At 44.3% G+C, this 23772-nt stretch overlaps 1 protein-coding gene across 1 annotated transcript in view; it reads right to left on the reverse strand.

Annotated features, from left to right (window-relative positions):
- LOC141146164 (uncharacterized) overlaps positions 1-12993 on the reverse strand; it is a 28024-nt gene extending 15031 nt beyond the window's left edge. Inside the window, exon 1 of the mRNA XM_073632903.1 lies at positions 12762-12993. Within this exon, the coding sequence (XP_073489004.1) occupies positions 12762-12889 (128 nt within the window). The 5' untranslated portion in view covers positions 12890-12993. The remainder of the gene's footprint in view (positions 1-12761) is intronic.
- Positions 12994-23772: the final 10779 nt, after the last annotated feature.

A 23772-nucleotide genomic window follows, 5' to 3' on the forward strand; every position in this document is an offset into this window, starting at 1 on the left:
CATACAGCAGTTTAACAGGACAGGTTCCACTCAGAACAGGCCTTGTGCTCAGCGAGTGCACATGCTCAGCGTCATATCCAGAGGTTATCTGTGGAAAATAGATGTATGAGTGCTGCCAGCATTGCTGCAAAGGTTAAAGGGGTGGGGGGGTCAGCCTGTCAGTGCTCAGACATACGCCGCACACTACATCAAATTGGTCTGCATGGCTGTCATCCCAGAAGGAAGCCTCTTCTAAAGATGATGCACAAGAAAGCCTGAAAATAGTTTGCTGAAGACAAACAGACTAAGGACATGGTTTAATGGAACCATGTCCTGTGGTCTGATGAGACCAAGATAAACTTATTTTCTTTATGTGGTGTCAAGCGTGTGTGGTGGCAACCAGGTGAGGAGTACAAAGACAAGTGTGTCTTGCCTACTGTCAAGCATGGTGGTGGGAGTGTCATGGTCTGGGGCTGCATGAGTGCTGCCGGCACTGGGGAGCTACAGTTCATTGAGGAAACCATGATTGTCAGCATGTACTGTGACATACTGAACTGAACGACTCCAAACACACCTCCAAGATGACCACTGCCTTGCTAAAGAAGTTGAGGGTAAAGGTGATGGACTGGCCAAGCATGTCTCCAGACCTAAACCCTAATGAGCATCTGTGGGGCATCCTCAAACGGAAGGTAGAGGAGCTCAAGGTCTCTAACATCCACCAGCTCCGTGATGTGCTCATGGAGGAGTGGATGAGGACTCCAGTGGCAACCTGTGAAGCTCTGGTGAACTCCATGCCCAAGAAGGTTAAGGCAGTGCTGGAAAATAATGGTGGCCACACAAAATATTGACACTTTGGGCCCAGTTAGGATTTTTTCACTTAGCGGTGTACTCACTTTTGTTTCCAGCAATTTAGACGTTAATGGCTGTGTGTTGAGATATTTTGAGGGGACAGCAAATTGACACTGCTGTACAAGCTGTACACTCACTACTTTACATTGTAACAAAGTGTCATTTCTTCAGTGTTGTCACATGAAAAGATATAATAAAATATTTACAAAAATTGTGAGGGGTGTACTCACTTTTGTGAGATACTGTATATAAATAAAAGTAAGTTATAAATAATCACATACCCTCTGCATAAGGGGTTCAGGGAGCTGGAGAAGGAGAAACAGCAGCACACTCATCTTTCCAGTAAATGGCTGTTTGGGTAGGGGGGAATAAAATATTTACAAAAATGTGAGGAGTGTACTCACCTTTGTGAGATACTGTATATATATATATATATATATATATATATATATATATATATATATATATATATACACACAACACATACTGTATATTAGGGATGAGCCGAACACCCCCTGTTCGGTTCGCACCAGAACATGCGAACAGGAAAAAAAATTGTTCGAACACACGAACACCGTTAAAGTCTATGGGACACGAACATGAATAATCAAAAGTGCTAATTTTAAAGGCTTATATGCAAGTTATTGTCATAAAAAGTGTTTGGGCACCTGGGTCCTGCCCCAGGGGACATGGATCAATGCAAAAAAAAGTTTTAAAAACGTCCCGCTTCCAGATTCTGATAAGCCCCCCGGCCGCAGACCCCCACAACCACCGGTCAGGGTTGTGGGGATGAGGCCCTTGTCCTCATCAACATGGGGACAAGGTGCTTTGGGGGGCTACCCCAAAGCACCCTCCCAATGTTGAGGGCATGTGGCCTGGTACAGTTCAGGAGGGGGGGCGCTCTCTCGTCCCCCCTCTTTTCCTGCGGCCTGCCAGGTTGTGTGCTCGGATAAGGGTTTGGTATGGATTTTTGGGGGGACCCCACGCCATTTTCTTTTTTAATTTTGGCGCGGGGTTCCCCTTAATATCCATACCAGACCTGAAAGGCCTGGTATGGAATTTAGGGGGACCCCCCACGTCATTTTTTTTTTATTTTGGTTGGGGTTCCCCTTAATATCCATACCAGACCTGAAGGGCCTGGTATGGAATTTAGGGGGACCCCCCAAGTCATTTTTTTTATTTTTATTTTGGTTCAGGGTTTCCCTGTGGGGAATTCCCATGCCGTTTTTATCAATGAACTTCTATGTGTATTGTCGGACCGGCAATGCATTAATAGCCGCGAGTAGTTTTAAATGACTTTTTTTCCTTTGAAATGTCATTTTACTGTCAGACTGTTCTAAACACGGGAAACATGCGCCCCTTTACAGGCATACTATAGACACCCCCCAGCAATGAAATTTAAAGGGATATTACACTTTTATTGTTTCACTTTAAGCATTATTAAAATCACTGCTCCCGAAAGAACGTCAGTTTTTAAAACTTTTTTTTTGTATTGATACATGTCCCCTGGGACAGGACCCAGGTCCCCAAACACTTTTTATGACAATACCATGCATATAAGCCTTCAAAATTAGCACATTTGATTTCTCCCATAGACTTTTAAAGGGTGTTCCGCGGCATTCGAATTTGCCGCGAACACCCCAAATTGTTTGCTGTTCGGCGAACTTGCGAACAGCCGATGTTCGAGTCGAACAGGAGTTCGACTTGAACTCGAAGCTTATCCCTACTGTATATATATATATATATATATATATATATATATATATATATATATATATATATATATTGTACAGGATGCTAGGGATGGGTCCTACAAAGCAGATAGGTATCCCCGTTATTGGGACTGTAGCCTCTTTAAGGGGGACAAAAACAAGCACTGTGGAGTTCTCAGGGATTCTCATCCATGCAGGATAAGGGGTTCCGGGTGATCTGGTAAAGAGTTAAAACGAATTTACCGTTTTCCTAGGCCTCCAACCCTGACTATGGGTTTTGTGGTCCTGACGGGATTAACCCCCCTGCAAGAGAGGGTTGAAAAGAGCAGGAAGCAGTCAGCAGGTGTCCATGAGGTGTTGGGTGGAAAGAGGACACATTTATGAGGTCTGGCTACTGAGATGTTTTTGAACTACTGCGGCCACTTTTCTGGACCTCTGAAACAGGTGGGAATTTTGAACCCTAGTGTGAGGCTGGTGGTGAGCAAACTAATTGTTTTTGTGTACCTGAAGTTTGTGAACTGTTGAAGAAAAGTTGTTTTTACATTTGACATTTGAAAATAAAGATTGTTTACTATAACAAATAGAGCTACCGTATATACTCGAGTATAAGTCGTTCCGAGTATAAGTCGAGGCCCTAATTTACCACAAAAAAAATGGGAAAACTTATTGACCCGAGTATAAGACGAGGGTGAGAAATGCAGCAGCTACTGTAAGTGGAAAAAGAGGGTCAACAATGCCCATCTGCAGCTGTATACCTCCCTGTGTCCTGTGCATGTATCATGTGTCCTGTGCATATGTGTCATGTGTCCTGTGTATATGTGCATGTGTCCTGTGTATATGTGCATGTGTCATGTGTATATGTACCTGTGTCATGTACCTGTGTATATGTGCATGTGTATATGTACCTGTGTTCTGTGTATGTGTATATGTACCTGTGTGCATGTGTCTGTGTGTGTGTGTGCATCCTACCTGTGTCCTGTGCATCCTCTGTGCGCCGCTCTGCACCGATCAGCGTGTAGTATTCGGCGGCCATTCAGTGTTCAAAAGCCGCGCCTCCTCCTCGTCCAAAAAACTCCATTTCCCAGCAGTCAGCGGTCAGCCTATCACGGACATTCTCTCATCCTCATACCAGGCTGTACACTGACTGCTTATCACATACGAGGAGGCGCAGCTTTTGAACAGTGAGAGCCGCTGCCGAGTGCTATGTAGCACACGTTGGCTGCCGTCTGCCTGCATGACACGCTGATCACGTAGGCAGACGGCGGTGACTCGTGTATAAGTCGAAGGGGGCACTTTCAGCCCCAAAAAAGGGGCTGAAAAATTCGACTTATACACGAGTATATACGGTAACTAGTGATCCAGATTCATATCAAATATCACAATATATCTATGAGCTATTTTTGAGCTAATGAACCTGGTTTACTAAAAGGAAAAGGAAGAAAGGAAGGGAAAGGGTGAACAATGACATCACAGTTGTTAAAAAGTTTAATTCCAGTAACACATACACATACAGTGACTTGAGGCCTGTCATCCAGCTGCTTCAATGCGTTTCGCCCAAAGGGGCTTAAAGTAGAACTATAGGCAAAACCTTTTTTTTTTCATTTTGGATAGAGCAAGGGGGGGGTTATAACCCCTGTCGTTTTTTTTTTCACTATCTGTGTCCCATTGCAGAGATTTCCCTTCATGTTCTGTCCCATAAGCAAACAGGAAGTGAAAGGAAATCTCTGCAAACTAAGATAATTCCTTGAGGACCCCCAGGTCACCAGTCCTCATTGGAAGATTTCCCTTTTATTACTTTTCTGAGGACAATCCAAAATGTGGGATTTTCTTTTACTTTTATATTCAATGATAATAGTAAATAGGACAAATAGAGAGGGGGAATGTCGTTAACAGGCACAGACAGCATTAAGAACTGACAGTTCTAATCCCTCTCCACTCTAACCAAAGAAAAAAGTTTTGCCTTTAGTTATACTTTAATCATGAAGACTAGGGTGGTCCAAGGGAAAATATTTCTATGTTTAACATCAAATACAACTAATTAATCCAGTATATATATATATATATATATATATATATATATATATATATATATATATATATATATATATAGTGTATGTGGCGCTACCCCCGCAGGAGCCACTGGTGAATGAAGGTATCTCCCACCCTGCACAGCAAGGCACACAGAATTTTCCACAGCACTCTGGGGAGAAGAAGCAGTCTTTGCAGCATTGTTTTTTTTTGGTATTTTATTAGGGGAATTGAACTTGGATAGGGATCAGGGCATTATGGGATGCCCACTTGATCAAGGTAGTAGAACTCTTCAGGGAAACAACTATATACAGTTCGTATATACACTTTCCTTCTACCTTCAGCAAATCTTGCTTGTAGAGCTACACATCGCAGGACCAGCTGGCACCGTATGAATGGTCTGACAAGAGCAATCAGACCACTAGCAAATGCCCTTAGCAGGCAGGGACCACGGGTCTATGGTAGTGTAGCAAAAAGTCCTAGTTCCCATCTGTCCTCCTCCTGTGGCTACTGATCCCAACACTACCTGTTCAGGCAATGCAAGCCCACCTGGATGCAGTTGCCCCTTTCACTAGCCCTCCTGGCTGAGACTCCACAATCCTCCCAGACTGACTCTGCATCCATCCCAGACTGCTTGCGCCCAGTTCTCTCAGGCATGCCTCTCAGTCCTCTTGACTGTAACACTCACCAGCCCACCTGGCTGTCGTTTTCCCTGGAGATTTGTCCGGCAGTGTCCTCTCGCTTTCTTCCACATGCTCCCGTGCCTCTGGTTAGGACTCTTCTGTGTGTCATGAAGAGGGAACATTCCACACCCAAGCCTGAGGTCACCCCCCCCCCCCCAGACTAGGGGGCACCTGCAAGGGCCACCGATAGCCTAACACTCCATCTCCAGCTTCCACCCAAACTCCACCCTGACCTATACCCAGCTGGGTTGACCCTGAGTATTTGAGGGGACCTGCCCCCTGCCAACCCATCTGCTGGGTATAGGTCAGGGCCCTCAGAATACTCCAGGCAGCTCCTCCTCTCCTCCCATTCTTCTAGAATCTTCTGTAAGTTTCTAGAAGTAGGGGGAGGTCTCAGAAATGCTGCCTGTGAGTCATCCAGCCATCCCTGAGTCACTTACCCGACCCAGATTAACAAAACAACACAGACTTGGCTGCCAGCCAAGCCTGACAATTTACCTACAATAACAAAACCTATTCTAGCACACTAGAGGGTGCTACATGTATATAAGTGTAGCACCCTTTAGTGTGTACTAGAGGTTAGTACAGGGTCTCTTAGAATTTAGAGTAGGTAAAATATAGTTTGGCTCAGAGCTAAGTCTGAGCCATGGAATCTGGGTCAGGGTTCAGTAAGGTTCAGGGCTGGGTGACTTATCCTGGCAGCTCCCTGGTGCCTCCCCCTGGTTTAGAAGGTTGGGGAATCTTCTAGAATCAGTGGGTGGAGGTTAGGAGGAGCTGCCTTGAATATAAAGGGAACCTCAGCCAATCCTCTGAGGTAGCCTGGCAGGGGGCTGAGACCACTCCATTAATAGACATGGGCCATGCCAGCAGGGCAGTCAGGTGGAAGATGGAGATACAATGTTGAGGAGGCTGTCGGTGGCCCTCAGGGGTGCCCCCTAGTTTAGGAGGGTGTCCTGACTTTGGCCAAGGCTCAGGTGTTGGAAAAATCCTGCCATAACACACGGGAGGAAGCCCTTCCTGGAGGCACGGGAGAAAGAGAGGACAGAGTGAGTAGATCAACACTGTTGGGGACTAACAAAGAGGGAGACTGCAAAGTGTCATTTCTTCAGTGTTGCCACATGAAAAGATAGGATAAAATATTTACAAAAATGTGAGGGGTGTACTCTCTTTTGTGAGATACTATATATATATATATATATATATATATATATATATATATATACATATATATATATATACACATATATATACAGTGGGGACAGAAAGTACTCAGACCCCCTTAAATGTTTCACTCTTTGTTATATTGCAGCCATTTGCTAAAATCATTTAAGTTAATTTTTTTTCCTCATTAATGTACACACAGCACCCCATATTGACAGAAAAACACAGAATTGTTGTCATTTTTGCAAATTTATTAAAAAAGAAAAACTGAAATATCACATGGTCCTAAGTATTCAGACCCTTTGCTCAGTATTTAATAGAAGCACCCTTTTGATGTTATAAAGCCATGAGTCTTTTTGGGAAAGATGCAACAAGTTTTTCACACCTGGATTTGGGGATCCTCTGCCATTCCTCCTTGCAGATCCTCTCCAGTTCTGTCAGGTTGGATGGTAAACGTTGATGGACAGCCATTTTTAGGTCTCTCCAGAGATGCTCAATTGGGTTTAAGTCAATATGGGGTGCTGTGTGTATATTAATGAGGAAAAAAAATTAACTTAAATGATTTTAGCAAATGGCTGCCAAGAGTGAACAATTTAAGGGGGTCTGAATACTTTCTGTCCCCACTGTGTATATGTATATATATATATATATATATACACACACACACAAATATAACATGAGCAATCAATAAATCAAAATAATAACAATCTAATATCTTTGTGATTTTTACCGTAATGTATTTGTGCCATACAATACATTGAACTATTTCCTCAATAATCTATAAATATCCATAAAAATGAGAAAAAGAAAAGGAGGGAACAGGAAAATAGGATTGGAAGGAAGAGAATGGGGAGGGTAAGTGAAAAATAATCCCCCCCCCCCCCGCAATACACAATTTGGTCATAGTAACCCAGAGTCCTATGATAATGTCAAAATTATGTTATAATACTTCTATATTTCTGAGGTATTAGGTTGATTTTCTGAAGTAGCATATGCTAGATTTGCAAATATAGTAAAGCTGTGATTAAATCAATCATGCACTCAGTGTCAAGGAAAATGCAGTTTACTGAATCCTATTGCATATGAATAGGTATACAAAATGAAAAAAAGCTTTACTTTATTTACTAAAGAAAGTGAACTCTAAATGTGTTAAGTAAACCTTCTCTATTCCTTCATTAAATCAACCCCAGCATGTCAAAGCTTTGAAGAGTCCCTGTCCCCAAAAAATTGCACTTGATAGCACAAAATAATCAAGGATTACCTCCTTTTTTCCTTTTCAAAAATGATATTTTATTCACTTGCAATGTGCCTCTAAATATGCTAGAAAATCAATTGCTGACTGCACATCCAAGATTGCAGCACCTATCATCAGGTGATCAGGCTCAGGGCTTTTGGATGTCTACACAAGGGAGACTTTCACAGGTGAGTAACATGCATTTACCACCTCCCGTCCGCACTATAGCCGATAGGCGTCCTCCCATGCTCGAGCGGCCTGCATGTCCCCTGTAGGGCGTGCACAGCTCGCTCTGTGATCAGCGAGTCTATGAGACTCAGCTGATCACAGATTGGAGTAAGGGGGTCGATCCTGACCCATTACCACGTGATCAGCTGTCAGCCAATTACAGCTAATCATGGGACATAAACAGAACTGGTAATCGGCTATTTTTTCTCTCCACGCTGGTAGCGTGAGTAGAAAAAAAAAGCCGATCACGTAAGAGGGACATCAGTCCCGATCATGGAGAGCCTCTGCAGAGGCTTCTGTGACCACCTGTGCCTGCTACCAGTGCCCACCAGCACCACCTACCAGTGCCCACAGTACCACCCTACAGTGCCCACAGTACCACCCATCAGTGCCCACAGTGTCACCTATCAGTGGCCACAGTACCACCCATCAGTGCCCACAGTACCACCCATCAGTGCCCACAGTGTCACCTATCAGTGCCCACAGTGCCAGCTATAAATGTCACCAATGAGTGCCTCATCACCAGTGCTGCCTATCAATACCACCTACCAATGCCCATCAGTGCCACCTACCAGTGCCCATCAGTGGCATCTATCAGTGCCATCCATCAGTGCCACTTATCAGTGCGACCCATCAGTGCCACTCATCAGTGCCCATCAGTGCCGTCTTATCAGTGCCTATCAGTGTCGCCTTATCTGTGCCTATCAGTGCAGCCCATCAGTGCCCATCAGTGCAGCCCATCAGTGCCCATTAGTGCAACCTCATCAGCTAATATCAATGAAGGAGAAAAATTACCCATTTGCTAAATTTTATAACAAACTATGAAACATGTTTTTTTTTTTTTTCAGAAATGTCTGTATTTTTTTGTTTGTTTAGCAAAAAATAAAAACCCCAGTGGTGATTAAATACCACCAAAAGAAAGCTCCATTTGTGTGAAAAAAATGATAAAAATTTAATTTGAGTACAGTGTAGCATGACCGGGCAATTGTCATCCAAAGTGTGACAGCTCTGAAAGCTAAAAATTGGTCTGGGCAGGAGGGGGGTTTTAGTGCAAGTACACAAGAAGTTAAATACATTAAATGTGAATATAATCTTATGGGAAAATTGTTGTTGAAATGATTGGTGTGGTAACAAGGCTGCTTTAAAATGAATAGTTTGATTTACTAAAGGCTGCAATCAGTAAATAGGGTGAAGGTGTGCAAGCTTTGAATGCCCAATTTTGCACAAGGGATTTGTTATTGAACGTCATTGAATGATTGAAGTGAACGCAGTTTTTAAAAATTTTTTTTTTGCTCCTTTAGTAAATCCAGCTGTTACATTTTATTTCCATAAACTAGGAGTTTTGAAATGGTTTACACAAGCGTTTATAAATAATAAATAATAATCAATAAATTTAGGATCCAATGCCAGACTTCTATTGATGGCTTATTTCAACCCAAATTACTACATGAGATAAAATGTTATCTCAGAATTCCATTTTTTTTAATTCAATTAGTTCAAGTGTTTCTAAACTCAAGAACAAATATGTAATGTATTGCAGCTCATCAGTTCTTAGATGTGGTGGCTGCATTTGTTTTCTTTTTTCAGATTCTGTTTTCTTTTTTTCACCTGTGCTAGGGTGACAGTGTTCGCTCACTGCACTATATATATGGAGGAACATTATTTTTACCCTAGGACAAGACGCTTGTTAGAACTACATAATGTGGTCCAGAGAGAAAACTGGGAATAATGTAGCTGATAAGAGTGTAGCACAGGCAAAGAGCAAAATGTTACCGGTTTACAAAATTTCTGGCGGGATCAACAGGTAATATTTTTTTTGCACTCAACAGATATAGAACAGATATGGCAAAACACTTTAAATGGTATATTTACCAAACCAAAAGGAAGCAAATTAGAGACTTTCTGTAGGACCCCCTTACCCCCTAAAGGCTAGTAGAGACCCACAGTGGTCAGTTGGAATATAATGTTTAACCCTAGGCTTAGATCCTTAGCGGTAGTGGAGTAAAGTGGACATATAACCACCAGTCACTTTTGAGAACAAATATGGACTTTACTGGTTATACTTAGAGAGAGGGCTGAAGCACAGGTTACCTTTGGGCTTGGCAGACTCCAGAAGAGGATCAAACAGTACTTACAGCATTCACAGCTAAAGAATCTTGAAGCATTCTGTGAATTGAACTCCTGGTGGCAATGTACTAGGTGGTCCAGCTACTGACTCCTTGTGGAGAGGTCACCATACTTCAATTGAGGAACAAGCTTCTTTCCAGCTTCTCCAATACCCCAATCAAGTTAAAGTTCCTCCATGGTGCCTCAATCCTCTTATTCATCTCTTTGGGTCTCAATCCCAGGCTTCCACCTGAGCACCTCCTAAAGGCAGACCTCCCAACTTTTTGAGATGGGAATGAGGGACATCTATCAGCAAAAGTATACAGGCATAGGACACACCCCTGGCCATGCCCCCTTAAAGGGGAATTGTACAAAAAAAACAAGATTGGTTAAACCCACAAGTGCTTTTTTTACCACTACTATTCCTTTTTGCTTTTGGAATTTACAAATGCAGCAATTTAGAAATCAGATGAAAGGTTTAGTGCTGGAAAACACTTTTTGATAGATAAAAAGTGCATTTTATATACATCTATATAAATCAGACCAAAATGAGGGACAAGTGAGGAAGAATGAGGGACAGAGGGACATTGCTCCAAATCAGGGACAGTCCCTCGAAATCAGGGACAGTTGGGAGCTATGCCTAAAGGTGGCATGGTCAAGAGGTTTCAATATAGAACTGCATGCCTCCCCCCGGGCAGGAGGCCTAGGTGAAGACTCACTTCTCAAGGTCACACCTTAATATTGATAGCCTCTTAAAGCCTGAATGAACCTCCTAGGGGTTGGCCAAAGTGATATAAATATTTATGATTGTGGTCATGGCAGCCTCCCATATCATTACCAAGGATACAACAACCCATGCATGAAAAAGACAGAAGCAAACAACAACTAGAGCTTACGAGAGACCTACAGAAAGTTGAACTATCAATCCAGCTTAGGCTGACTACAACCAAGCAACTCTAAATTTGAATAAACGCCTCTGCATAGAGTAAAGTGGCTACAATTCATTGTTAGCGTTTACATGCATTTTACAGTATAGCAGGAATAAAGCCACCACAAGTCTTCAATTATATTTTTGATGTATGAATGAATCATCTTTTCCTCCACGTTCCACTTTCTATTGAATAAACTGCGGTTATGCTTGTATTCTAAAAACCCACAATTATCCAAATACTCTATGCTTTGTATAAGTTACTCAGCGAGAAACATTGTTTCAATGCTAGAAATAATTATGTTATTTCTTAGAAATTTGCTGTTTAGCATATATGTTCTGTGATTAACAAAATATATTGGAGGAATGCGCTGGCGGGCTGTGTGAACTTTATTTTAACTTTAAAAATGCTGTACTTATGAATTGCTCTAAAATGCTGTGAATCAAATTTATCAAACCCCCCATAAAGACAAAGTTTATGTTTTATTTTGTGATTTGGAATAATAAACTAGGAAATTACCCAGAAAATTAAATTATTTTACCAATGCACAAGTCGAGCAAAAGTAAAAATTCATATGGAAAATGTATAAAGGTTTGGTTTGAAAGGGAATTCCACTCTGATAAGGAAAAATCCTTTTATACAGTTATAGAGGCTTCTAACTACTTATATAAAACATCTTCTTATTTTGTGAATCAGTGGTTTACTTCTTATTAGATCAATGATGTCAAAGCATTGCAGGTTTCCATCCCATTACTTGTGTGTTAACAGCAGGATCTTTATTGGATCTCTCCTGATGATTGGAGAGGACCCTATAGATTCTTTGAGAGTAGGTTTCCTCTATAGTATGTTACTGTGCCCTTTGCCAGTGGTGAATGGGTATGTGTTCTTTTCAACCACTTTTTTTATCACTTTGCTAATCTACCAGACAAAGCCAATAGATCTCCATTGGACTAAATAGTGGATCTTCCTGTGCTGAATTACTGGAGTGGATTTTGTTTAACTAGTTCATCTTTACACAGCAATAGCTTTTTCCTTTCAGACTATCTCTCTCTCTCTCTAATTGAACTCTGTTCATAGCTCTACAACATGTGTAAGGGCAGAGTCACTCAACTGATATAAGCTTCATGTACACCTGTGCCTGGGACTGTAAGGCCTCATTCTCATAGGCGTACTACAGCATTCACCTGTGGAGGGTCGCATTTTCCTGCATGGGGATGCACGGGTTTTACTTGCATTTCCATGCAAGCAGTCTTATTCATGTCAATTGAAACTCAGTGGCTTCATGGACACAGCTTCTGCTCCCAATTTGACATCTGTGTAGATGCAGGTGTATAGTTCCGAATGCACACTGTGTCAAATTTGTCCACAGAGCCACTGTGTCCCAGCTGAATAAGACTGCCTGCATTGGGATGCATGCAACACCTGTTCATCCTGATGAGGTTAAACACAGTCCTCGCACAGCTGTGCACTGTAGTACACCCGTGTGAACAAGGCTTAATAATTTAAATTCTGGCATATTTCCCCTCCCGGGACCCACATCTGCCATGTGCAGTCACCTATAGAAATTAATTATGACAGTATTCGCGGATGCACACATACAGTGCCCCTGGACACATGCAGTCTGTGCGCATTTACCTTAGGACCGACATAGTCCTGCGTATAGCCGTATGCTGTGATTCAAATGCATGGGAAGCTGTAGACAACACCTGGGCTCCTGGGCACCAGAATACAGCTGTATTGTATGTTGTATGGCCATATACACTTGTGTGCATGAGCCCTTATTCAGCTGAGTGTATAATGTGAGATTCAGCTCTCCAAGCAAACCTTTATCAACAAAGCAGTTAAAACATACCTGTGTTTTGACCCATAGTTGTCAACAGTCCAGATTTTGCCGGGACATTCATGGTACTCAGACCCAAGTCCCAGTCTGTCCGTGTCCTGGGAAAAATCATGGGAAATTGGCTTTGTTCCAGTGTTCATTAAGCGATCTGTCAGATCACCGGGACTGCTGCAGCTTCCTGCTGTGAAAACATGCCCGCGGGATCCCCCTCCTGCTAGCAGGTGTCTTCCCTTTGTAGAGTGAAGAGGGGAGGGGCCCTCTGACCCAGGCAGCTAATCGGCTTCTCTCTTCAGTGTACAAGCAAAGCAATTCACTTGTACACTGAAGCCGATAAGTTGCCCAGGTCAGAGGCCCCTCCTCTCTCCACTGTACACAGGGAAGATCCCGCGGGCCCCTCCCCTCAATTCTTAGTGAGCTGACAGCCAGAGACGAGGGGGAGATGCTCCAGGCACCACAGTTGCAGGTGAGTGGCCATGGGGTTATCTGCTGGACGTTCTGTGTGTTGGGGGGCACAGAGCTGTGTTTGGGGTTGGAGGTGCACATCAAATCCTGCAGCATGTCCGCATCTTCTCTGATCGTCTTCTGTAGCATGTCCGCACCCTTTCTGACCGCCTTCTGTACCATGTCCGCACCCTCTCTGACTGTCATCTGTACCATGTCCCCACCCTCTCTGACCGTCTCCTGTATCATGTTCACACCCTCTCTGACCGTCTCCTGTAGCATGTCTGCACCCTCGCTGACCGTCTTCTGTAGCATGTCTGCATACTCTCTGAACGTCTTCTGTACCATGTCCGCACCCTCTCTGACTGTCTTCTGTACCATGTATGCACCCTCTCTGACCGTCTTCTGTACCATGTCCACACCCTCTCTGACCGTCTTCTGTACCATGTCCGCACCCTCTCTGACCGTCTTCTGTACCATGTCTGCACCCTCTCAGACCGTCTTCTGTACTATGTCCGCACCCTCTCTGACTGTCCCCTGTATCATGCCCGCACCCTCTCAGCCTGTCTTCTGTACCATATCTGCACCCTCTCTGACTGTCTCCTGTAGCATGTCTGAACCCTCGCTGACCATCTCCTGCACCATGTCCGCATACTCTCTGACCGTCTTCTGTACCATGTCCGCACCCTCTGTGACCATTTTCTGTACTATGTCCGCACCCTCTCAGACCGTCTTCTGTACCATGTCCGCACCCTCTCTGACCGTATTCTGTACCATGTCCGCACCCTCTGTGACCATTTTCTGTACTATGTCCGCACCCTCTCAGACCGTCTTCTGTACCATGTCCGCACCCTCTCAGACCGTCTTCTGTACCATGTCCGCACCCTCTCTGACCGTCTCCTGTAGCATGTCTACACCCTCTCTGACTGTCTTATGTACCATGTCCGCATCCTCTCAGACCGTCTTCTGTACCATTTCTGCACTCTCTCTGACTGTCCCCTGTACCATGTCCGCACCCTCTCTGAATGTCTCTTGTAGCATGTCCGCACCCTCTCTGAATGTCTCTTGTAGCATGTCCGCACCCTCTCTGAATGTCTCTTGTAGCATGTCCGCACCCTCTCTGACTGTCTCCTGTAGCATTTCCTCACCCTCTCCCACCGTCTTCTGTGCCATGTCCACACCCTCTCTGACCGCCTTCTGTATCATGTCCGCACGCCTCCATAAAACGCTTTGACATTCAACATCTCTGGGAGTGTTGGGCCCTAGGTTCCCCATGTTTCTCCAATCCTTATGCCACTACAGGACGTCTGTAGATAAAAACAAACTATGCAGCTCTGACTAAAGTTGAATAATGCCCTTGCTATAGGTGTAGGACATTTACATACCTCCGAAGCCTGACTGGAATACTCCCAAAACATTTTTATTGTTAGGACATTTCTATGTGAGGCCTAGTCATTACCGACTAGAGGAGTGAGCGCTCAAATGCTGAGCTCAGAGCTATTTCATCGAGGGAGAGGAAGAGCATCAGAGGGGGTTTCAAAGTAAAAATTGAATTCCTGTGATGGTGGAGGTGAACAGTAATGACTAGGCCTCAACATCATGGGAGTATTCGAGTCAGGCTTCAGGAGGTATTGTATGCAAATGACCTACAACTATAGCAAGTTATTATTTAACTTTAGTCAGAGCTGCACAGTTTGTTTTTATCTACAGACCTCCCTTATCTGCATAGGCATTTTATTTGTAAACTGAAAACTGAACTAGCCCTTTAAAGAGAACCCATCATGTCCTAGCCCAACCAGGGCTTAGCAGCAGGGTATACCCCCACAGATGCTCCCCTTTGTGCTCTATCTCATTGCTCCATTTCCCGTTTATAAGTGCTGACTCTGAGTCTAAACTCTGTATAAGACCCCTGAGTTAGAGCTTAAAGTGGTTTTAAATCCTGTAAAACCACTTTTACCTACCTATAATAAGGCTTACCTGTAGGTGCCATGAATATCTCCTAAGCTCGCACCGTTTAGGAGATATTCACTATATCTGTGCCATTTCTTCAGTAGCTGTGCCGTGAGCGAACCCGGAAATAACTCAGGGAGACATGTCGCCGGTCACATCGATGTATGGGGACCGCTGCAACAGCTTTGTTCTAAGGTAAGTATTTCATAATGAGCTAGTATGTGATGCATACTAGCTCATTATGCCTTTGTCTTGCAGGTTTTTTTTTTTTTTTAAAGTTGGTGTAAAGCTCAGACATGAAAAATGAACAAATCATATCCCTCTATAGTGTGCACTTGTCTCAATCCAGAGCACTGTCATTTCTGTCTGCTGCCCCGGTCCCCTGCTATCAGCGTGAATCACTTCTGACATGTTTTCCTGACAGCAAGAGAAAAAAAAGGGATAGAGAGGGACCTCTAACACACAGCCTGTGATTGACAGCCTCAGCTCTGTTCCTGTGTGCTGTGGGGGGGGGTGTTCCCTCCCTCCAATCAGCTTTCAGCGCGTTCCCTCCCTCCAATCAGCTTTCAGCGCTCTTCTTACTGAAGAGTATAACTTCAGCTCTCTGACCCTTGCTTTCTGAAAGATCAGACAAGCTGTAAAAATTCTGCACTTTGAGGGAATGTAGAGAAGACTACATTTAATCAGGTACAACTTATTAGGGGGATTTGTTTAATCTCTGTGTATCACCTGAGACCAGCCACTTCACTGGGTACATGTAAGGTTTTACAACCACTTTAAGCAGAAATGAAGGCCGTCTTCCTTCTCACACATGACAGTAATTGGGCCTCACAAATGCCAACACAATGCACTGCATCCTTGGCAGAAGGTCATATGCTCCCCTATACCCAGCTAATAATGTTTCTTAGCACATACTGCAGATGGAGTCCAAAAGGTGAATACAAGTGGGTCCCCATGAAGAAAACTTGTCACTCTGTCCTGAATATGCAAAGTGACAGATTTTCTTTAAGGATCAATGTCAATTGTACTCCTATGCATATTAAAATTTGGTGAATTGGATACTGATGAGAATTTACACTCACTTACATGCAAGGGAAAATTATTTCCGTGTAATTCTTTTAAACAGATTAGCAGAAGCTCTGTGTATGGTTTTCATTAACACTGGTGAAACCTTATTTCCTATAAAATTAAAGGTGTGAAATATACACATACCCACAGAAACGAAAGAATGACAAACATGGAACTTTTTATATAAATCACATTCATTTTTTCCCTCTTTATTAACTTGACACAAATATTTTCCATGACATTTTCTTTTACTTTTCAACATCTGTTTATTATGATCACACAACCCATTTATTACAGCATTAACAATTCCAACTCAAGCATCCACAACTTCAATAAATCTGGTTACAATTCTGTCTTTTACAAATGGAGCAATTATATATATATTTCCGCATTAGCAAGTAGGGTAATAGTAAAAACGAAGGGAGTGATATAATGATGCAGATTGATTAGACGGAAACCAGGTCATTGATTGGGATCCTAGTCTGGAACTTTAATCATTTAAGCGGTATTAAACCCAAAATAATTTCATATATTGCAGCTTGCCAATTCTTAGATGTGGTGGCTGCATTTGTTTTCTTTTCTTTAGAACGGGAAAGACACATAATGAGAGAAGATTTGGATGCTGCATACCCCGAGTGATATCGAAAAAAGGGAAATGTCCCCCATGTGGGGTTTTCTAGGCAGCAGAAGGGTAAAAAGATGATAACATGTGATTTAAAAATTGATGGACTTTAATAATAGCATAATCTCAGAGTGACAATAGTAGTATAAATAGGAACTGTGGTACAGGAGATAACACAAGTGAAACTAGGTACAATAATATACAATGTTCAAGCGCTAAAATAGGATATTAATGCTGACGCGTTTTGACCCCATTGGGTCTTCTTCAGAGGATTCGGGCGCTTTTTTCAATATCACTCGGGGTGTGCAGCATTCAAATCTTCTCTCATTATGTGTCTTCCCCGTTCTAAAGAAAAGAAAACGAATGCAGCCACCACATCTAAGGATTGGCAAGCTGCAATATATGCTATTAATAAAGTCCATCAATTTTTAAACCACATGTTATCATCTTTTTACCCTTCTGCTGCCTAGAAAACCCCACGTGGGGGACATTTCCCTTTTTTTCGTTTTCTTTTCTTAGGCTTCAATCTCCTCTGTTTTCACCTGGTGATCTGGCCAGTAGCACACCTTCTGTATTTGAGTATCCTCACTCTGGATGAAGGAGCACAGGGGACACAGCACACAGAAGCCTTATTATTCTGGGGAGAGGGGAGTTTTAGGTGGACTAGCAGATTTAGATACACTAGAGCTAAAAAAAAATATTAAAAAATTATATATACAGGAAGTCCCCGAGTTACGAACACAATAGGGACTGTAGGTTTGTTCGTAAGTGGAAGTTGTTCGTAAGTCCCAACACTGCATTTGTAAGTGTAACGTCCCCCTGTGCATGGATGTGGGATGTTCCGGGCGCTTGTTATGTTATCTGGGGCTCTTTTGGCATGGAGCACAAGTGGCCAGCATTTGAGGCCGTTCGTAAGTAGGAGTCATTTGTAACTCGGGTGTTCATAACTCGGGGACTGCCTGTGTATATATATATATATATATATATATATATATATATATATATATATATATATATATGGCTTTTTTTCAGCTGGAACTTGGTGGAACTCTGTTCCACCACCTCTGGCTCAGGACCTCTGCTCACCACTAGGGATGAGCCGAACACCCCCCTGTTCGGTTCACACCAGAACATGTGAACCGGAAAAAAGTTTGTTCGAACACGCGAACACCGTCAAAGTCTATGGGACACGAACATGAATAATCAAAAGTGCTAATTTTAAAGGCTTATATGCAAGTTATTGTCATAAAAAGTGTTTGGGGACCTGGGTCCTGCCCCAGGGGACGCTGTTTTTTCAGGAGCAGTGATTTTAATAATGCTTAAAGTCAAACAATAAAAGTGTAATATCCCTTTAAATTTCGTAGCTGGGGGGTGTCTATAGTATGCCTGTAAAGGGGCGCATGTTTGCCGTGTTTAGAACAGTCTGACAGCAAAATGACATTTCAAAGAAAAAAGTCATTTAAAACTACTCGCGGCTATTGCATTGCCGGTCCGACAATACACATAAAAGTTCATTGATAAAAACGGCATGGCAATTCCCCACAGGGGAACCCCGAATCAAAATTTAAAAAAAAAATGACATGGGGTCCCCCTAAATTCCATACCAGGCCCTTCAGGTCTGGTATGGATATTAAGGGGAACCCCCCAAAACACCTTGTCCCCATGTTGATGAGGACAAGGGCCTCATCCCCACAACCCTGGCCGGTGGTTGTGGGGGTCTGTGGGCGGGGGGCTTATCGGAATCTGGAAGCCCCCTTTAACAAGGGGACCCCCAGATCCCGGCCTCCCCTGTGTGAAATGGTAAGGTGGTACAAAAGTACTCCTACCATTTCACTAAAAAACTGTCAAAAATGTTAAAAATGACAAGAGACAGTATTTGACAATTCCTTTATTTAAATGCTTCTTCTTTCTTCTTTCTTCCTTCATCTTCTTCTTCTTCTTCTTCTGGTTCTTCTGGCTCTTCTGGTTCTTCCTCCGGTGTTCTCGTCCAGCATCTCCTCTGCGTCATCTTCTATCTTCTTCTCCTCGGGCCGCTCCGCACCCATGGCATGGGGGGAGGCTCCCGCTCTTCTCTTCAGCTTCTTCTCTTCTTCATCTTCTTCTCTTCTTCATCTTCTTCTCCGGGCCGCTCCGCATCCATGCTGGCATGGTGGGAGGCTCCTGCTGTGTGACGCGTCTCCTCTTCTGACGGTTCTTAAATAACGGGGTGTGGGGCCACCCAGTGACCCCGCCCCCCTCTGACACACGGTGACTTGACAGGACTTCCCTGTGACATCACGGGGAATGCCACAAGGAAGTCCCGTCATGTCCCGTGCGTCAGAGGGGGGCGGGGTCACCGGGTGGCCCTGCCCCCCATTATTTAAGAACCGTCAGAAGAGGAGATGCGTCACACAGCGGGAGCCTCCCACCATGCCAGCATGGATGCAGAGCGGCAAGGAGAAGAAGATGAAGAAGAGAAGAAGAGAAGAAGAGAAGAAGAGAAGAAGAGAAGAAGAGATGAAGAAGAGAAGAAGATGAAGAGAAGAGTGGGAGCCTCCCCCCATGCCATGGGTGCGGAGCGGCCCGAGGAGAAGAAGATAGAAGACGCCGCGGAGGAGATGCTGGACGAGAACACCGGAGGAAGAACCAGAAGAGCCAGAAGAACCAGAAGAAGAAGAAGAAGAAGATTATGGAAGAATGAAGAAAGAAGAAGCATTTAAATAAAGGAATTGTCAAAAACTGTCTCTTGTCATTTTTAACATTTTTGACAGTTTTTTAGTGAAATGGTAGGCAGTACCCCCTTACCATTTCACACAGGGGGGAGGGCCGGGATCTGGGGGTCCCCTTGTTAAAGGGGGCTTCCAGATTCCGATAAGCCCCCCGCCCGCAGACCCCCACGACCACCGGCCAGGGTTGTGGGGATGAGGCCCTTGTCCTCATCAACATGGGGACAAGGTGTTTTGGGGGGCTACCCCAAAGCACCCTCCCAATGTTGAGAGTATGTGGCCTGATACGGTTCAGGAGGGTGGGGCGCTCTCTCGTCCCCCCCTCTTTTCCTGCGGCCTGCCAGGTTGCGTGCTCGGATAAGGGTCTGGTATGGATTTTTGGGGGGACCCCACGCCGTTTTTTTAAAATTTTGGTGCAGGGTTCCCCTTAAAATCCATACCAGACCTGAAGGGTCTGGTATGGAATTTAGGGGGACCCCCAGGTCATTTTTTTTTTAAATTTTGTCCGGGGTTCCCCTTAATATCCATACTAGACCTGAAGGGCCTGGTATGGAATTTAGAGGGACCCCCACGTCATTTTATTTTTTTAAATTATGGTTCAGGGTTCCCCTGTGGGGAATTCCCATGCCGTTTTTATCAATGAACTTTTATGTGTATTGTCGGACCGGCAATGCAATAGCCGCGAGTAGTTTTAAATGACTTTTTTTCCTTTGAAATGTAATTTTGCTGTCAGACTGTTCTAAACATGGTAAACATGCGCCCCTTTACAGGCATACTATAGACACCCCCCAGCTGCGAAATTTAAAGGGATATTACACTTTTATTGTTTGACTTTAAGCATTATTAAAATCACTTCTCCTGAAAAAACGGCCGTTTTTAAAACTTTTTTTATGACAATAACTTGCATATAAGCCTTTAAAATTAGCACTTTTGATTTCTCCCATAGACTTTTAAAGGGTGTTCCGCGGCATTCGAATGCCGCGAACACCCCAAATTGTTCGCTGTTCGGCGAACTTGCGAACAGCTGATGTTGGAGTCGAGTGCCTCCCACTAAGTGGAATGGTGACAAGGGAGATGCAGGTGCCCAGGGTACAGTACAAATGCTAATATCACCACTGGATGATCTCCCTGAAAGTGAGAGAGGCGGAGCCAACTACAGTATGTGGGGAGGTACTAGAGCCGACTGGGTGCTTCAGCTTAATATAGCAACAAAAATAAGACATGTGGAAGATGGTGGAGATGGGGAGAATATGGGGGCAGTCGAGGGGGGGTTGCATGCAGAGGTAAGAGCTGAGGAGGGGTGAAAGTGAGATGTGGATGGAGGATGCAGAGGTAAGCAGCTGTGGAAGAAGCCTGAAACCTGCACTCTGTTTGCAGCGCACTCCTGAACTCTGCACTATTTACGTAGCACACCCCGAACTCTGCAGTCTGTGTGTAACCCCTCCGAACTCTGCACTCTGTATATAATACACTTCTGGTATTTAACAGCTTGCCGCCCGCCCACCGTCAAATGACGGCGGAGCGGTGCCGCTCTCGTTCTGGGATGCCCAGAACGGCCTCTTTCACACGCCTGCGGGGGCGCGCAGCGTGGCTATCGCGGCCGCGCTGTGTTGCTAGGACATGGCGTGACCCCGATCTCTGTAAACCATGTGATTGGCTGTGTCCAATCACAGCCGGTCACATGTAAACAAGGAAGTGCCGGTAATCGGCTCTCCTCATCTCACACTGACAGAGTGTGTGGCGAGGAAAGCAGATCAGCGGCATCTCAACGCAGGAGGACATCTAGGAATGTAATCAGGGCACTGATCATCAGTGCCCTGATTACAATATTGCAATATAGTGTCACAAATCAGTGCCCACCATTGCCCTCCAATGCCAGCTATCAGTGCCCACCACTGCCCACAAGTGCCACCAATCATTGCCCATTAGGGATGCCAGTCAGTGCTGGCAATCAGCGCCGCCTATCAGTGCTGCCCAGCAATGCCCATCACTGATGTCAATCAATGCCCATCAGTAATGCCCATCAGTGTAGCCCATCAGTGCCACCCATCAATGCCCATCAGTGCCGCCTATCAGTGCCCACCAGTGCCGCCTATCAGTGCCGCCTATTAGTTCCCATCAATGCCACCTAACAGGGCCATCAGTGCCCATCAGTGCCTCATATCAGTGCCACCTATCAGTGCCCATAAGTGCGGCATATTAGTGCCTCCTCATCGGTGACACCTAATCAGTGCCCATAAGTGCCACCTCATCAATGCCCACCAGTTCAGCCTATCAGTGCCCATCAGTGCCGCCTCATCAGCGCACATCAGTGAAGGCGAAAAATTCCTTAGTTACAAAATTTACTGACAGAAAAAAGAAAAAACATTTTTTTTTTCAAAATTTTTGGTCTTTTTTTTTGTGTAAAAAACCCAGCAGTGATTAAATACCACCAAATGAAAGCTATATTTGTGTGAAGAACATGATAAAAAAAACTGTTTGGGTACAGTGTAGCATGACCGCACAATTGTCATTCAAAGTGCGACAGCGCTGAAAGCTAAAAAATGGCTTGGGCAAGAAAGGGGGCATGTAAGTGCCCTGTAGGCAAGTGGTTAATGGCCCTGTCAAGACCCCCCACTGTTAGTGAAATTTGACCACACCCACTATTTGATGCAGTTTGGAGGGTGTGTGTGAAGGGGGGGCATGATTGAGTTCCTGTATTTATTTTCCGAGAAAAAAAGCCCTGTATATATATATATATATATATATATATATATATATATATATTAGAAGGCCAGTATGGTGGCCTGAATTTATGGGAGGAGCCCAGAGGAGGGGGGGTATATTTAAGCAGCCCACTCACCTGTGTTCCTTGTCGGTTCCAGTGCGCGGTACTATACGTCACTAAGCCGACTCTCCCCAGCTCACTTTGTGTTCGTGAGTCTGTGCGTTCGATTACAAGTGTGTTGCGGCTTCTCAGTTCATGGCCCTCATCAGCAGTTCTCGCTCACTGTTGCAGGTAGGATTCAAACCTTTTTAGTTTCATACGCAATGTTACGATTCGTTATGTTTCCTATCCCGCATCCCGTTCGCACTTAGCTGCATCCGAGTTGTTGTCGGTCGTGTCTCGACATCATTCGGCACAGGCGTAGTAGATTCGTAGGTTCCCTCTGCCTTGTTTGTCATCCCATCCACAAACATACGATTCGTTCGTAGATCCAAGCCTCCGAGCCGCTGTCGGTCGCTGTCCAATATCACTTGACACAGGCTTCGTTGGTTATGGGATTCACTGTCTACGGGGTTGCTGCCTCATCCATTTGGAGATTAGCATGTATTGATTGTATGGGCTCTGTGGCTGATTGAGGTGGTAATTAGACCCACTTGGTGCCTTGTCTGCACTTGATTAGCCTCTGGGGCTGGGTGGTTGGTATGTGTTCGGTTTTGGAGGAGGGGGTGGCACCCTAACACTCTACGACAGCCCGATTCGAATCCCGGTCGCGTCAGCAACATAGTGTTTCATATCCTCGGCACGACACAAGTTGATTCCAGTTGTCACACACATCACAAGCTTCTTGCAGCTCGATCTCTCTCATGAGGCTCCTGCCACAAGCAACCAGTCATTACTCAGACAATGCATACGGTCACACTTACTCATACACATAAGATACTCCAGCTTCATAACTCCGACCTGAGTCACCACGATTTGTCCTTGTTTTTGTCTCCCTGATGAGGCTACTTTCTTGCAATCGTTGCAAACATGTCTCCAGTGGAACACGATCTGACCACTAATTGTCTCCAGTGGCACACAATTCGGCCACTCAGGTTTTTTGGTTCCCCCACAATGACATCCTATTGTGACGAAACACGACAGGAGGAGGGACGTGCTGATGTCACCACGTTGTTTTTATCCCCGAAGGATGGGCATTTGCTTCAGCAAGATGGCTTTTTAAATCTGCTTTATGTCATCCAATTTGATGTAAGTGCAATACGTTTTATACATTAAACAATTCGTTTTACACTATGGCGAGTCTCTCTCTTTTCGCATCCATAATCATGGTGCCCAAGTGATGATCCTTTACCCAGTTGAAAGCATGCTTATCCAGGTTCCTTCGCTCAGTGAAAGTCTATCCGACCTGAGTGCTATATGTCTGACATTTTGTGAGGAAAAGGCCCTGGCTGGGTATTAGCTACAAGCAATTCAGCTTGTGCAAGCTGGTAAGCGTGGAATTTACAGTATCTGGTGGTGGATACTCACTTT

Source organism: Aquarana catesbeiana, linkage group LG05 (assembly GCF_042186555.1).
Source record: "Aquarana catesbeiana isolate 2022-GZ linkage group LG05, ASM4218655v1, whole genome shotgun sequence".
NCBI lineage: Eukaryota > Metazoa > Chordata > Amphibia > Anura > Ranidae > Aquarana > Aquarana catesbeiana.